General features: G+C 42.9%; 1 protein-coding gene across 1 annotated transcript in view; it reads right to left on the bottom strand.

Moving 5' to 3' along the window:
* Positions 1-12,198, bottom strand: part of LOC131184070 (dual specificity protein phosphatase 22-A-like) — a 19,574-nt gene extending 7,376 nt beyond the window's left edge. Inside the window, exons 1-7 of the mRNA XM_058155016.1 lie at positions 12,097-12,198; positions 11,867-11,959; positions 9,632-9,665; positions 9,119-9,201; positions 7,964-8,013; positions 6,660-6,734; positions 5,824-5,995 (exon numbers count right to left, since the gene is read on the bottom strand). Coding sequence (XP_058010999.1) covers positions 5,824-5,995; positions 6,660-6,734; positions 7,964-8,013; positions 9,119-9,201; positions 9,632-9,665; positions 11,867-11,887 — 435 coding nt within the window. The 5' untranslated portion in view covers positions 11,888-11,959; positions 12,097-12,198. The remainder of the gene's footprint in view (positions 1-5,823; positions 5,996-6,659; positions 6,735-7,963; positions 8,014-9,118; positions 9,202-9,631; positions 9,666-11,866; positions 11,960-12,096) is intronic.
* Positions 12,199-13,792: the final 1,594 nt, after the last annotated feature.

Below are 13,792 nucleotides of genomic sequence, written 5' to 3'. Positions count from 1 at the left end.
ACTCAGTAAGCTCAAACTGCCCAAGGAGCTGCTGATCCAATTCTACAGAGGAATTATTGAGTCTGTCATTTGCACCTCTATAACTGTCTGGTTCGGTTCTGCAACCCAACAAGAAAAACACAGACTTCAGAGGATAATTAGAACTGCAGAAAAAATAATTGCTACCAACTTGCCTTCCATTGAGGACCTGTATACTGCACGAATCAAGAAGAGGGCCGTGAAAATATTTGCAGGTCCCTCGCATCCTGGACATAAACTGTTTCAACTCCTACCCTCAAAACGACGCTATAGAGCACTGCACACCAAAACAACTAGACACAAGAACATCACACGAAGGCCATCACTCTGCTAAACAAATAATTCCATCAACACTGTCAGACTATTTACTGAATCTGCACTACTATTAATCGTTTCATAGTTCCCATCACCAATCTCTTTCCACTTATGACTGTATGACTATAACTTGTTGCTGGCAATCCTTATGATTTATATTGATATATTGATCATCAATTGTGTTGTAAATGTTGTACCTTGATGAACGTATCTTTTCTTTTATGTACACTGAGAGCATATGCACCAAGACAAATTCCTTGTGTGTCCAATCACACTTGGCCAATAAAATTCTATTCTATTCTATTCTATTCTATTCTATTCTATATATATATATATATAGCAATATATATATATCGTTGTCTATATCTATCATTATCTATCTATCTATCTATCTATCCATCTATCTATGATCTCTATCTCTATCTATCTATCTATCTATCTATCTCTATCTATATATTTATCTATTTATCTATCTATCTATCTATCTATCATCTATCTATCTGTCTAACATTATCGATCTATTGATCTATCGATTGATCTATCAATCTATCTATGATCTCTGTCTATATCTATCTATCTATCTATCTAAACATACATACATACATATATATATATATATATATATATATATATATATATATATATATATATATATATATATATATATAGGTCTTTGGTTGTTCGGGTTTTCTCCTGTAAATTGCTCCCAGAAGCACGAAGCTGAAGCCTGAAGATGACGAATGAGACTTCGAAACGCCGCCAAGACACTTCCAATTTTACACGGGAGAAACCCAACAACCAAAGACCTATATACAAACACCGTGAAAACCTCAGAAAACAAATATATATATCTATCTATATATATATATATATATATATGTTTTCTATTGCTCCCAGAAGCACGAAGCTGAAGCCTGAAGATGACGAATGAGACTTCGTCGAAACGTCGCCAAGACACTTCCAATTTTACACGGGAGAAAACCCGAACAACCAAAGACATATATATATATAATTGTCTATATCTATCTATCATTATCTATCTATCTATCTATCTATCTATCTATCTATCTATCTATCTATCTATCTATCTATCATCTCTATCTCTATCTATCTCTATCTATCTCTATCTATATATTTATCTATTTATCTATCTATCTATCTATCTATCATCTATCTATCTATGTTCTTTAATAAATCATATGATTTGCAACAATGCTCATTTGGGGATTGCCAAAAGAAAACATTTTTTCACCTTGTGCATAATGAATTAATTAATGTTTTAGCTATTCTGGGAACTACCAAATGGTGCCCTTTTTCTTTTTTAAAGTGCTATAATGAAGGGAAAAAATAGTACACTAGCTAGAAGAATGAGAAATATTTTCACTAACTTCCTGCCAGACGCAAAAGATCAGGATCCCCCCATGAAGGTCCAATTAAACGGATTTATTGCGAAACAGCCTCTCCACAGGAACCTTCTCAACTAACCGTTATTATTATTATTATTATTATTATTATTATTATTATTATTATTATTATTATTATTATTATTCAAATTTTTATACCGCCCTATCTCCCAAAGGACTCAGGGCGGTTTACAGCCTAATAAAAAACATAAGAATAAATACAGGTTAAAACAACATTTAAAAAACTTATTAAATTAGGCCAAATTTAAAAGTATCGTTAAAATAATACAAAACCCCATTTAAAAACTAAATTTAAAACTAAAACCCTAGGCCAGCCCTGCACAAATAAATAGATGTGTCTTAAGCTCGCGACGGAAGGTTCGAAGGTCAGGAAGTTGGCGAAGTCCTGGGGGAAGCTCGTTCCAGAGGGTGGGGGCCCCCACAGAGAAAGCCCTTCCCCTGGGTGTCGCCAGTCGGCACTGCCTGGTGGACGGCACCCTGAGGAATCCCTCTCTGTGAGAGCGTACGGGTCGGTGGGAGGCAATCGGTGGCAGTAGGCGGTCCCATAAGTAACCCAGCCCTATGCCATGGAGCGCTTTAAAGATGGTAACCAAAAGCTTGAAGCGCACCCGAAAGGCCACAGGTAGCCAGTGCAGTCTGCGCAGGAGTGGTGTCACATGGGAGCCACAAGGGGCTCCCTCTATCACCTGCGCAGCTGCATTCTGAACCAACTGAAGCCTCCGGATGCTCTTCAAGGGGAGCCCCATGTAGAGAGCATTGCAGTAATCCAAGCGAGATGTCACGAGCGCATGAGTAACCGTGCATAGGGCATCCCGGTCTAGGAAGGGGCGCAACTGGCGAACCAGGCGGACCTGGTAAAAAGCTCTCCTGGAGACAGCCGTCAAATGATCTTCAAAAGACAACCGTCCATCCAGGAGAACACCCAAGTTGCGCACCCTTTCCATCGGGGCCAATAACTCGCCCCCAACAGTCAGCCGCAGCTGAGGAACAGTGGTCTCCCTCGGCTCTAGACTTTCTTTTATAACAACCGCCACCCCCCCACCCCTACCTATCTAACACCCTAGGAAGTTAGCACTTCCTAGGGTGTTAGATGAGGGTCATGGAATTGAATTTAGTTCCCTTGCTGTTATGTAGTGATCCTGGGCTGCTTCCCCTTTTAACTGCACCTCCAATCCTTTGCCAATCCTTCCCTTACTCTCCCTAAGCAGACATTTAAGGGAGGCTTTGGGGTTCAGAGGGAGGGGCGGATTAAGCATCAGAGATCAGTGAACCTAGAAAAATGAAAAATCAGGGTGAGGGAGTGATATGTCACCCACTGCTATAAGATATGATCCAAAAAAGTCAAGATGTCAATCATAATGGTGTGATCAAGCTACATCTGGTTTTATGTCTGTCTTGCATATCTTGGCTTTGTGACCACACGAGCACTTGATTACCGATCTTTACAGCCCGTCCTGCACAGATAAGCTACCAGGAAAACGATGAAGCTGAAGTATAAATTCATTTCAGAGAATCGATGCGAAAGAGAAACCAATATTTCATTCAGTTTCGGAGTCAGGGGGCGTGGAAGAGCCCCAAGTCAGCCTTGTGGTTGTGACTCTAAAGGTCAACCTGGAGCTCACGATCTTACTCTTCGTGTGTCTTCCGGGAAGCCCTTTCCACAAGGCATGGCCAGAAGTCAACAGTTATTCAGAGGCAGACTGCCTCTAAAAGGAACAGTTCTACTTCGGTACCACGCTATATCAATAGCTCTGGCCTGCTCCTTTTCTGTGAAAGTGTTAAATCGCTCACCCTTTTTCTAATTATCCAAAATCAGGAGCCTGCTGGAGACCTATCGGACTAACAAATTTTATGAAAAGATTATTCATCAATGAATAACATTATCTGATTTTAAAAAACAAAACAAAACTATTTAGTACAAGGGTTTCCAATCTTGGCCATTTTAAGACCTGTGGACTTCAGCTCCCAAAATTCCCCAGCCAGTCCACAGGTCTTAAAATGGCCAAGGATGGACATCCTTGATTTAGTACTTAGCAAGGATGTGCTGCACCCTTAAAAACCCCAGCTCAAATATTCAAAAATCCAGGAAATATTTGGTTTTGAGCAGAGGTGAAATGCTCCCAGTTCGGACTGGATCACGCGATCCGGTAGCGATGGCGGTGGGTGGTTCGGAGAACCAATAGCAAAAATCCCTGCCCGCCCCCATTACCACCACCCCCCATTGCCCAGATGAGCTGCGTGATCATCAGAGGTTTTTTTTAGTTTTAAAAGCAATTTTTTTTTCGGCCAAAAAAATGTTTTTAAAAGTAAAAATAAAGCCTCTGATTATTGCTTGGCTCAGCTGGGATCGTCAGAACCCTTTAAAAGCATGTTTTCTACAAGCTCTTTGGCCGAAGAGGTTGTAAAAAAAAAGCTTTTAAAAGGTTCTGGAGATCAGGCAACTCAGCTGGGATTGTCAGAACCCTTTAAAAGCTTTTTTTCCTCTGGCGATCCCAGATGAGTTGCCTGATCATCAGAGGCTTTTAAAAGCATTTTTTACCACCTCCTCGGCAAAAGGGGTTGTAGAAAAAATGCTTTTAAAAGTTAAAAAAAAAAGTTGACTACGCCCACCCAGTCACATTACCCACCACCACCACCAAGCCACGTCCACAGAACTGGTAGTAACAAATTTTACATTTCCCCCCTGGTTTTGAGGCTACACCTGCCGGATGGAAAACATCTTCCTTATGTTGGGTGTCTGGTGGACTCAGTTACAGCCTGCAAACAGGCATCTATTCCCATGTCCAATGCCTCGTTTTAAAGGCAGAAAATTACACGTTGGTTAGATGGATGAGTGGTGGTCCCGGCCTCAAGGCCCCCAGTCACTCTTCTGGTGGGAACGTTGTACCCACTGATGCCATAGCCCAGGTTCCACATCTGGGACCTTTCTGGGGGGGATGACATTTTAGGTGTTGCGGGGAATCCCAAGCGTGGTACTTCTGCAACAGTTGAACGTTTTCTCTGAAGAGGGTTTTTTTTTGCACTGTGATTCTCGGCTCCTGTTCCACTTGGTCTCATCCCACTTCAAGCAGAGTATTTTTCTCAGAACGTCCTGATTTCAGTGGTTAGGAGGAAAAAGGAAGTGAGACCAGAGTAAATTCACTTGGCCTTGGGGAAACCAGAGTTGTCACTCCTGGTGTGTTAGATATCCAAGATTTTGAGTTATGGGGACCTGGGTAGGAGGGTCCCCTTCCACCCCGCAAAAAAAGTCAAGATGACAACCAAAACTGTGCAATGGAATGAATCCCTGGCATATTGTTTTACCTGCGTTGCACGCACAATGTACATAGGATAGGATAGGATAGGATAGGATAGGATAGGATAGGATAGGATAGGATAGGATAGGATAGGATAGGATAGGGTTTTTTTATTGGCCAAGTGTGATTGGACACACAAGGAATTTGTCTTTGGTGCATACGCTCTCAGCGTACATAAAAGAAAAGATACCTTCATCAAGAATCAATACATTGAAACGGTTGTAGCGTTGACTGCACCGTGCAATAAAAAAAAAATCAAGATTCCATGTTAGCTTACGAGGATCCTGCTGAGTTCCGTGTTTTGATAGGAACAACGGATGAACCCACGGTGGGAAATTCCCTCTGGGATGCAAGGACTAAGGTGACCCATACAAAGAAGGGACTGAACCTTGTATGATGTGGTCTTCTTAGCCCTCAATGAGCCCTAAGAGACCCCCCTGGTTACAAATGTGCGAAAAAGGCACATCAAACATGTGCAATACAAGATCATGGCATTACACTGAGCGTATGACTCAGTGCACTAATTGTTTCTCGCCTGTCGTACCAATTCACATTCTTGCCTCACCCATCTGTTTCCCCAAAGCCTTCCTAAGCATTAACTTAGTCACCTTTGGTGACACGGGCAGCTATATAAATTTGATAAATAAGTAATAATAAAAAAGTAAGTAAGTAATAAAAGCAAACTAAGTGCTACAGAGAAGGACACAAGGGTGCAAAGATTTGCCCATAATGACTCCGGGGTCCAACCAGATGCCCTTGTGATGCCTTACCTCCGGCAGTAACGTAGCTTCGTACTCCTGAAGCTGTTTCTGAAACCCAAAGTTGGGGCTCACGTAGGAACGGACAGCTTTGGCAGCGGCCAAACATTCTTTCCAGCCAAAGTGGGTTACCGTCATCAGGTAGGCTACCAAAATCGTGGTGCTGCGAGAAACTCCCGCTAAGCTATATTGACAGAAAGGAGAAGCAATGGTCTACAGTTTACTCGGATGTGGAAAATATTCACTACAGACTCGGGATCTGCAAGAGTTTCTTACTCAAGACAAAGTAAAATCGTCAACTTGTAATTGTCCATCATTATCTAAAACCATTCTTCTATATTCATGGCTTGTTTAACGTGCCAAAATTAACTGGATTCAACTAAATAATCAAGACACAAAATGGGAACCAGTGAGAGGAAATGGTTAAGGCAGGGCTCTCCAACCTTAGCACCTTTAAGACTTGTGGAAGTTGCCAAGGTTGGAGAGCCCTGGGTTAAGGTGTCTGGTGAGGCTTGAGAAGACTTGGCTTCAAGTCCATCCTCATCTATGGCCATGCACTGGTGGTCTTTTGGGGCAGATCCGGGAATCCAATTTTTCCACAAACAACACAACTAGATCAGGTTTTTCAAACTTGGCAATGCTAAGATTTGTGGACTTCAACTCCTAGAATTCCCCAGCTAGCAGTTGTGGACTTGGTCAACTCTTAAAATTCCCCTGCCACATTTCACCATCGCCACCGCTATAATGCTTCTTAGGAAAGCCACAAGATTTAAAGGTATGTTTATTTGCAGATATTTAAATTCCCAGAGGTTTCCTGGGAAAATAACAAAAAAGACAGGATTACATACCAGTGAATGAGACAGCCTCCACCACGCAGTCTACATTCATGAACAAATCTGATGCACTCTTTAAAATGTTGTATTCTGGAATGGAGAGAAGAAAGAAACATCCCTTGCTTTGGGACTCTGACTAAACAGTTCTCTTGACTAGCAAGCCAGAATTCATGAAAGAAAATTCAATGCGCTATTGCTGTTCATCACGACAACACAGGATTTGGGGTTATGTTCTCCTGGGATTAAGGTCCTTCCAGGAGCCATCCTCTTCCCCCCACCCCCTTATGTCTGGAGCAGAAGCAGGGTGAGAGTCCCAAACGCTGCCATCAATCTTTGGTGTTGGGGTCAGTCCATGCCACCCCATTCTCAGCTAGCTTCTTGGAAAACCCTTTCAAAGGTCACTGGAGATTGTGAAATCTGGACTCCAAAACAGAGGGCAAAAAATAGGCACTTCAGAAAACAGAGTTTCCTTCCTTCGGCCCACTGCGGGGAGGCGTGTTGTAATTGCACAAAAAAGATGGAGGGAAGGGGGAGGAGTAAATAACCACCCAATTTTGCTGAAGAAGGATATTCTCACCCAAAAAAAATTTTCTCGGAGGGAATATTTAGCTCAGAGGAGAAGATGGTTGCAAAAAACGCTTCCATCTTTGGCTTCAAAGATGTTGAATTCAAAATTCAAAAATCGGGGTGGGTGGGTGGGATTCAGAATTGAAAAAAGAAAATCAAAAGGCGTTGGCAATAACTTTTCAAAGCAAAACCAACACTCCGCTACAGCAGCAGATAAATTTATCACGTGACTGTTAACTAGGTACGGTAGCCATGCTTTTATAACAGGAACAGAAGATATTTGTACGTAAAAATCAGAGGTTCAAGAGCTTAGCCAATATCCTAGCCAATAACTGTCCTGCTTTGAGAAAATCAGAAACTGAGTACTATGCTATGTTGGCCAAAACTGGCGTGGATCCCTACAGTGGCAGCAATATTGAACTGGGAACAGCTTATAGGAAGTACTACAGAGTATGTACACTTGTTATAATTGACTCCAGGTGACTCTGACATCATTAGAAGCGTGCCAGAACAAACCAGTGAGAAGCAAAATTAATAAACTTTAAATTTTGTGTAATAATAATAATTTTTTAAAAAAAGATCAAAGAAATGGAAGAGTGAGAACAGGTTCTGTGTTCTGTGTTGTGAAAATAAGGCCATGCGATAGACAGTCCTATCTTGCTTTCTCGTCTCAAAGACCCATTATTTCTGAAACGATTTTTTTTACCCTCCGTTACCCTAACAGCACGTGGAACGATCTTGAAATAACTTACAAGTTTTGATTCGAGGAGTCTGAAGCTGAAATGCAGAGGTAGGTCATGCCCTGAAATTTAAAAGAGAAAGTTAGGAAGAGGCTTTATCGATTTGAATGAGGAAGTGCCATGATTGTTGAGGTACTCAGCAACCAAACCTCTTCGTTGCAATTCTAAGACAGTTTTGACTCAAAGCATTGATACCTTCTGGGGGAGCCACCTGCATTTGATGTGATCTCAGTGTATTATTATTATTTTTTTAAGTATTGCCAGCAATCCATTCAGAAATTCTAGCTGCCTCGCTGAAAGGAGAGAGAAAGAGAAAGCTTCAGAAAGAGACAGGATTGGTTCCTTACTTTCAACTCTTGTCTCTATCCTGTTTCTTTTGGTTCCTCGCTGGTCTTGAACGGAAAGGGGAAAAAAGTCCATCCAAATCGCCATCGTTGGCGGAAGCCCTTGCCGATTTGGTGCTCCTAAATATAATTTTCTTTTTAGAGAAAGAGTCTCGGGACAAACTTGATTCCTTTGGAATCAAGGTTGTGGGGAAGTGGGGAAGAGGTAGCCCCGACCTCTTCTCTTTGTTGGGTTTTACTTGAACAAAAATCTTTCGCGGCACCTTCTGGACTACAGGCAGTTCTCACCTTACAATCATCATTTAGGGTTGGAACAACCCTCCCCAAAAAATGACTTTTGACTGTTTTTCACACTTAGAATAACAGAGTTGGAAGGGACCTTGGAGGTCTTCTAGTCCAACCCACTGGGGCGTGCATAAGAGCACAAGCGTGCCTACCGTTCCTGTCCTATTGTTTCCTTTCATTATATCCAATTAATATAGTAATTACATACTCATACTTATATATATGCTTATATATTGTATAGTTATTTCATGCTTATGCTTATATATGCCGTGTGACAAAATAACTAAATAAATAAAAAAATAAATTCGCAACTTCTGGAGGCAAGTTGCTCCACTGATTAATTGTTCTCACTGTCAGGAAATTTCTCCTTAGTTCTGAGTTGCTTCTCTCCTTGATTAGTTTCCACCCATTGCTTCTTGTCCTGCCCTCAAGTGCTTCGGAGAATAGCTTGACCCCATTTTCTTTGTGGGAGCCCCTGAGATATTGCAGGACTGTCTCCCCTCCCCAAAATGTCTCACAAGGGATTTGCTGTACTCACTTCCAGCAGAGGCTTGGCATTGTTGTGCACAGAAAGAATGTGGGTGATCCCATGTTTCATCAAGGTCTCTTTATCTTCAGCATCTGCAAAGCATCCAATGTTGACAATACAAATATGAGATCCAGAATGAACAAATGGATTGCCTTTGATGTGGACTTCGTATTCAGAGAAGCAACAGCAACACGGTTATATGACGGGGGTCTGGGGGGGACTAGTATGCCTCCAAGGAAGTTCTGAAGAACTTCAGGAGATGCCCTGCAACTAGTCAGGGCTATTGCTCCCATAAAAAGAGACAAGAGTTCCGATTTCACTTCTGCAGCTGCCATCTGGAATTTGTTCCTCATATCCTGTGGACATTCCTGCAACTGTTGTTATCTCAGTGATGCTATGGATCATTACCCTGGTTGATTCCAGGCCTATTTTACTAGGCTAGATCAAGGGAGGGGAGGAGCAGAATTCCATAACGCTAATCATCACCAACATCTCCAAGAATAAAGTACTGAAAAAACTTACCACTGATGCTCCCGAGGTAGAGGCCCTCAACCACCTAAGGAGATACCAAGAAAGAACGTGAATGCATTGTCTCCCATGCCAGAGCAAAAAAAAATGACTTTCTTGAGTAATGTATCATGGAAAGGAGCTGTTTCACTCCATCTTACACTGGTTAGGCCACCCCACACGAAGTCTTATATCCAGGGCACCCCATTTTGAGAAAGCTTCAGAGAAGCTGAAACAGATGTAGAGAATGCCAATGTAGTCTGGTGGCCCCTTTCCCAGCAAGCAAATGTGCTCAAAGACGGAAGCTTTTGTGAGGTGCATCTGCCTTCATCGGATTCAGCAGGATTTAAATTGAGGGGAAGGGAAGGGAAGGGAAGGGAAGGGAAGAGAAGGGAAGAGAAGAGAAGGGGAAGGGGAAGGGGAAGGGAAGGAAGGGAAGGAAGGAAGGGAAGGAAGGAAGGAAGGGAAGGGAAGGAAGGGAAGGAAGGAAGAGAAGGGAAGGAAGGGAAGGAAGGAAGGAAGAGAAGAAGAGAAGAGAAGAGAAGAGAAGAGAAGAGAAGAGAAGGGAAGGAAGTAATTAGATGGGAAGGAAGGAAGAAGGAAGGAAGAGAAGAGAAGAGGAAGGAAGGAAGGAAGGAAGGAAGGGAAGGAAGGAAGGAAGTAAATAGATGGGAAGGAAGGAAGAGAAGAAGAGAAGAGAAGAGAAGAGAAGAGAAGAGAAGAGAAGAGAAGAGAAGAGAAGAGAAGAGAAGAGAAGAGAGGAGAAGAGAAGAGGAGAAGAGAAGAGAAGAGAAGAGAAGAGGGAAGGGAAGATGGGCTGGTTATACAGATGCAGCGGACTCATGAGAAAGATTATAAAAATCTTATCAGTCAACAATTGTAGAGTATAGGGAAAGTTAAACATTTCTATTTTTTTTTTAAAAAATGATAATAGAAAAAAAATAACCTCCAAGTATACGGTACTCCATATACAGTACTTCAATATATAAAAAATCCAACAGAATTGGAAGGCCATCGGTGTGGCCATTCATTTGCACTGTCCTTTCCACCACTTCCCTAGCAGACGGTCCTCGGAAAATCTCTCATTGCATTAATCCCTGGTCTGCTTAATTGTGGTTTAATAACTGGAGGTTTTTAGGAAAAGACGGGGCAGCCACTTGTCTGAAATCGTATAAGGTCTCCAGCTTGACACACGGGATTGGACTAGAAGACCTCCATGGTCCCTTCCAGCCAGTGGTGAAATCCAATTTTTTTTTACTACCAGTTCTGTGGCCATGGCTTAGTGGGTGTAACAGGGGAAGGATCCTGCAAAATCTCCATTCCCACCCCACTCTGAGGCCAGCCAGAGGTGGTATTTGCCAGTTCTCCGAACTGCTCAAAATTTCCACTACTGGTTCTCCAGAACCTGTCAGAACCTGCTGGATTTCACTCCTGCTTCCAGCTCTATTCTGATTGATGATTGATTGATTGATTGATTGATTGATTGATTGATTGAAATCACAATGAGTTGGGTTGATGCATCCCTGGAATTTTAAACAGTCAAAAGGATCTTGCAGAAAAATCATCTCACTGGTTTAGAAGATCTTCTCTCTTCTTTTATATCAACTCAAGAGCGGAGAGAAATTTGAGACCCTCCCTCTATCTGTGTCAGGAAGTCTAATTATACTTCAGTGAAACGATGACTCTCCCCGTTGTTTAGAGACACAAGTTGTAAACAAACCTTCTGCTAGGCAGATAGTTGTGTAAAAAAAAAGAGAGAAAGTGATTGCTTCCTTCTTTTTCTTTTAAGCTCTGCTGAATGTTTTGGGGCGGGGACGGGGGAAACACCCACCCACCCCGAAACAATTTCTTCTTCTATCTCTTCAACTGCAGATACCAGACATGAACCGGTTCCTGCATGTTTATTTGTTTAGATATTGCACGATAACACCCACATCTAAGACAGTGTTTCTCAAGCTGGAGAACGTTGAGGTGGGTGGACTTCAGCTCAGGTTTTTCCAGCCTACTGATATAAATGACAGTGTTGATGCACTGATGCATGGACCAAGGTGGATGGAGAAAAGCTGGATTACAGAAGAATGATGCACAACAGTCAAGTTCCTTTCCTGTTCCTTCTCCCTTCCCTTCCCTTCCCTTCTGACTCCTGCTTATTGTTTTAAATGACCCTTCCCCCTTTTCTGCCATCGAGCCATTCTGGTGGCCCACCCACACCTTCTTGAGGGCCCTTTCTACGAAACTCTAGCGTTCTACCTTACTCATGCCGATCCCCATGACAACTCTTCGTTCTTTGGCGGGCCAGCAAGGGCAACGTTCACTCCGTGTGTCCCCTCGGTCTCCGAGACCCTGCAAAGCAAAAACAGATGACACCAAACCGGAGAAATACGTTCTTGCGCCGGAGGCTTACTACCCAGCTGCACCCTATTTCAAGGAAGGAGTGTGTTTTGTGTCCAAAGGATGTGTTTGTCAAAGGATAAGCAAACCTGGGAATGAGGAAGAGTGCGGGGAACCGAGAAGCTGGCAAGGTCTCCTTCCACTCCCTCGGACTTCTGGTGCTTTTCTGGGTGCAGGACAGCTGCTGTCAGCCCAATGAAGCCTTCTAAGGTCACCCAGGACAGAGGGAGGCGGGGTGAGACTCTGCGTGGGTTGGGCCTGGGACAAGCGGTCAGTTGATTTGGGAGGCCTGCATGTGGCACTGTTCCCTCTGTCCTCCCTCCCAGTCCCGTAAGTCACTGCAACCCAGGAGCTGCCAAGCAGAACATCAGAACAAGAGTTGGAAGGGACCTTGGATGAATTTTGGACAAATGGTTGTCCAATCTCTTCTAAAAAATCTCCAGTGTTGGGAGCATCCACAACTTCTGGAAGCAATATGTTCCACCGATTATTCTCACGGTCAGAAAAATTCTCTTCCATTCTAGGTTGCCTGATTAATTTCCATCTGTTCCTTCTTGTCCTGCCTGCTGGTGCTTTGGAGAATAGGTTGACCCTCCTCTTCTTTGGGGCAGCCCCTCACATACTGGAACATTGCTATAATGTCACCTCTAGTTCTCCCAAGAGGTTGTGTTGCAATACAAGCTAAGTTCTTTGTAGAAGGTCCGTTTTGGAGGGGGAAGAGGACATCATGACAGGACCTGGCTGGGTTTCTTCAATCATCCAGTCTCCTTTTCTAGTTTCAATAGGGTGTTGAGCTTCCCATCCTAGTGCATAATCCTTCAAACGGGAACTGAAGACTTTATTATTTCAACGAGCGGGACTAGCCTAAGTGTATTTTAACTGTAAATTTTAAGTGGTTTTATGTCGGTCTATGACTGTTTTAGTCGATTGGCCTACTAAATATTTGTTTTTAAATTCTTTTTAAATTTGCTATTTATTCTTTGTATTTTAATATGGCTGTAAACCGCCCTGAGTCCTTTGGGAGAAGTGAGGTATAGAAATTAAATTATAAATAAATAAATAAATAAAAATTATAAATAATGGAGAAGGGAGAGGAGGAGAATTCTGATAGGCAATGTGGAGGAGGAGGAGGAGGAGGAGGAGGAGGAGGAGGAGGAGGAGGAGGAGGAGGAGGAGGAGGAGGTGGTGATGGTTGAATTGGGGAGGAAGGTTGAGAACGTCCACCTTTTTACTAGCCCACATTGTTCACACTGCAGCAGGAGAACCATGCTAGTCTTAAGCTAGTCCAACGTTCTGATTCTTCCTAAATTTTATCTGTCCAGGATTTCCATTATTGATTCAATTTTCCTCTGGAGATGGCAGAACCCCTAGAGCAGGGGTCTCCAACCTTGGCAACTTTAAACCTAGAGGACTTCAACCAACTTCAACTCCCAGCAAGGCTGGCTGGGGAATTCTGGGAGTTGAGGTCCTGCAGGCTTAAAGTTGCCAAGGTTGGAGACCCCTGCCCTAGAGTACCACAGCAAAACCCAAATGAAATTGGAAAACGCTCCCTGGCCTGCAGCAACCATCAACGTTCTCCACCAAAGTTCAGCAGAAACCCAGTTTTTTTCCTCAGTCCCTGCCCCGAATAGATGAAGCCCCCCAACCAACATGGACAGCAGCAAGAGCTCTGTTCAGGCCCTTAAGACGCCCTACCTAATTTTTTATTTTCCTTTGTTTTTGTTTTTTATCTTAAGAGTTAGGTGGCCCCCAAGATTGTATTTTAAGATGCTTTCAGCTTGATCT

This window comes from Ahaetulla prasina, chromosome 12 (genome assembly GCF_028640845.1).
Source record: "Ahaetulla prasina isolate Xishuangbanna chromosome 12, ASM2864084v1, whole genome shotgun sequence".
In the NCBI taxonomy this organism is placed as follows: domain Eukaryota; kingdom Metazoa; phylum Chordata; class Lepidosauria; order Squamata; family Colubridae; genus Ahaetulla; species Ahaetulla prasina.
This window is presented reverse-complemented; position numbering and strand designations above follow the sequence as displayed.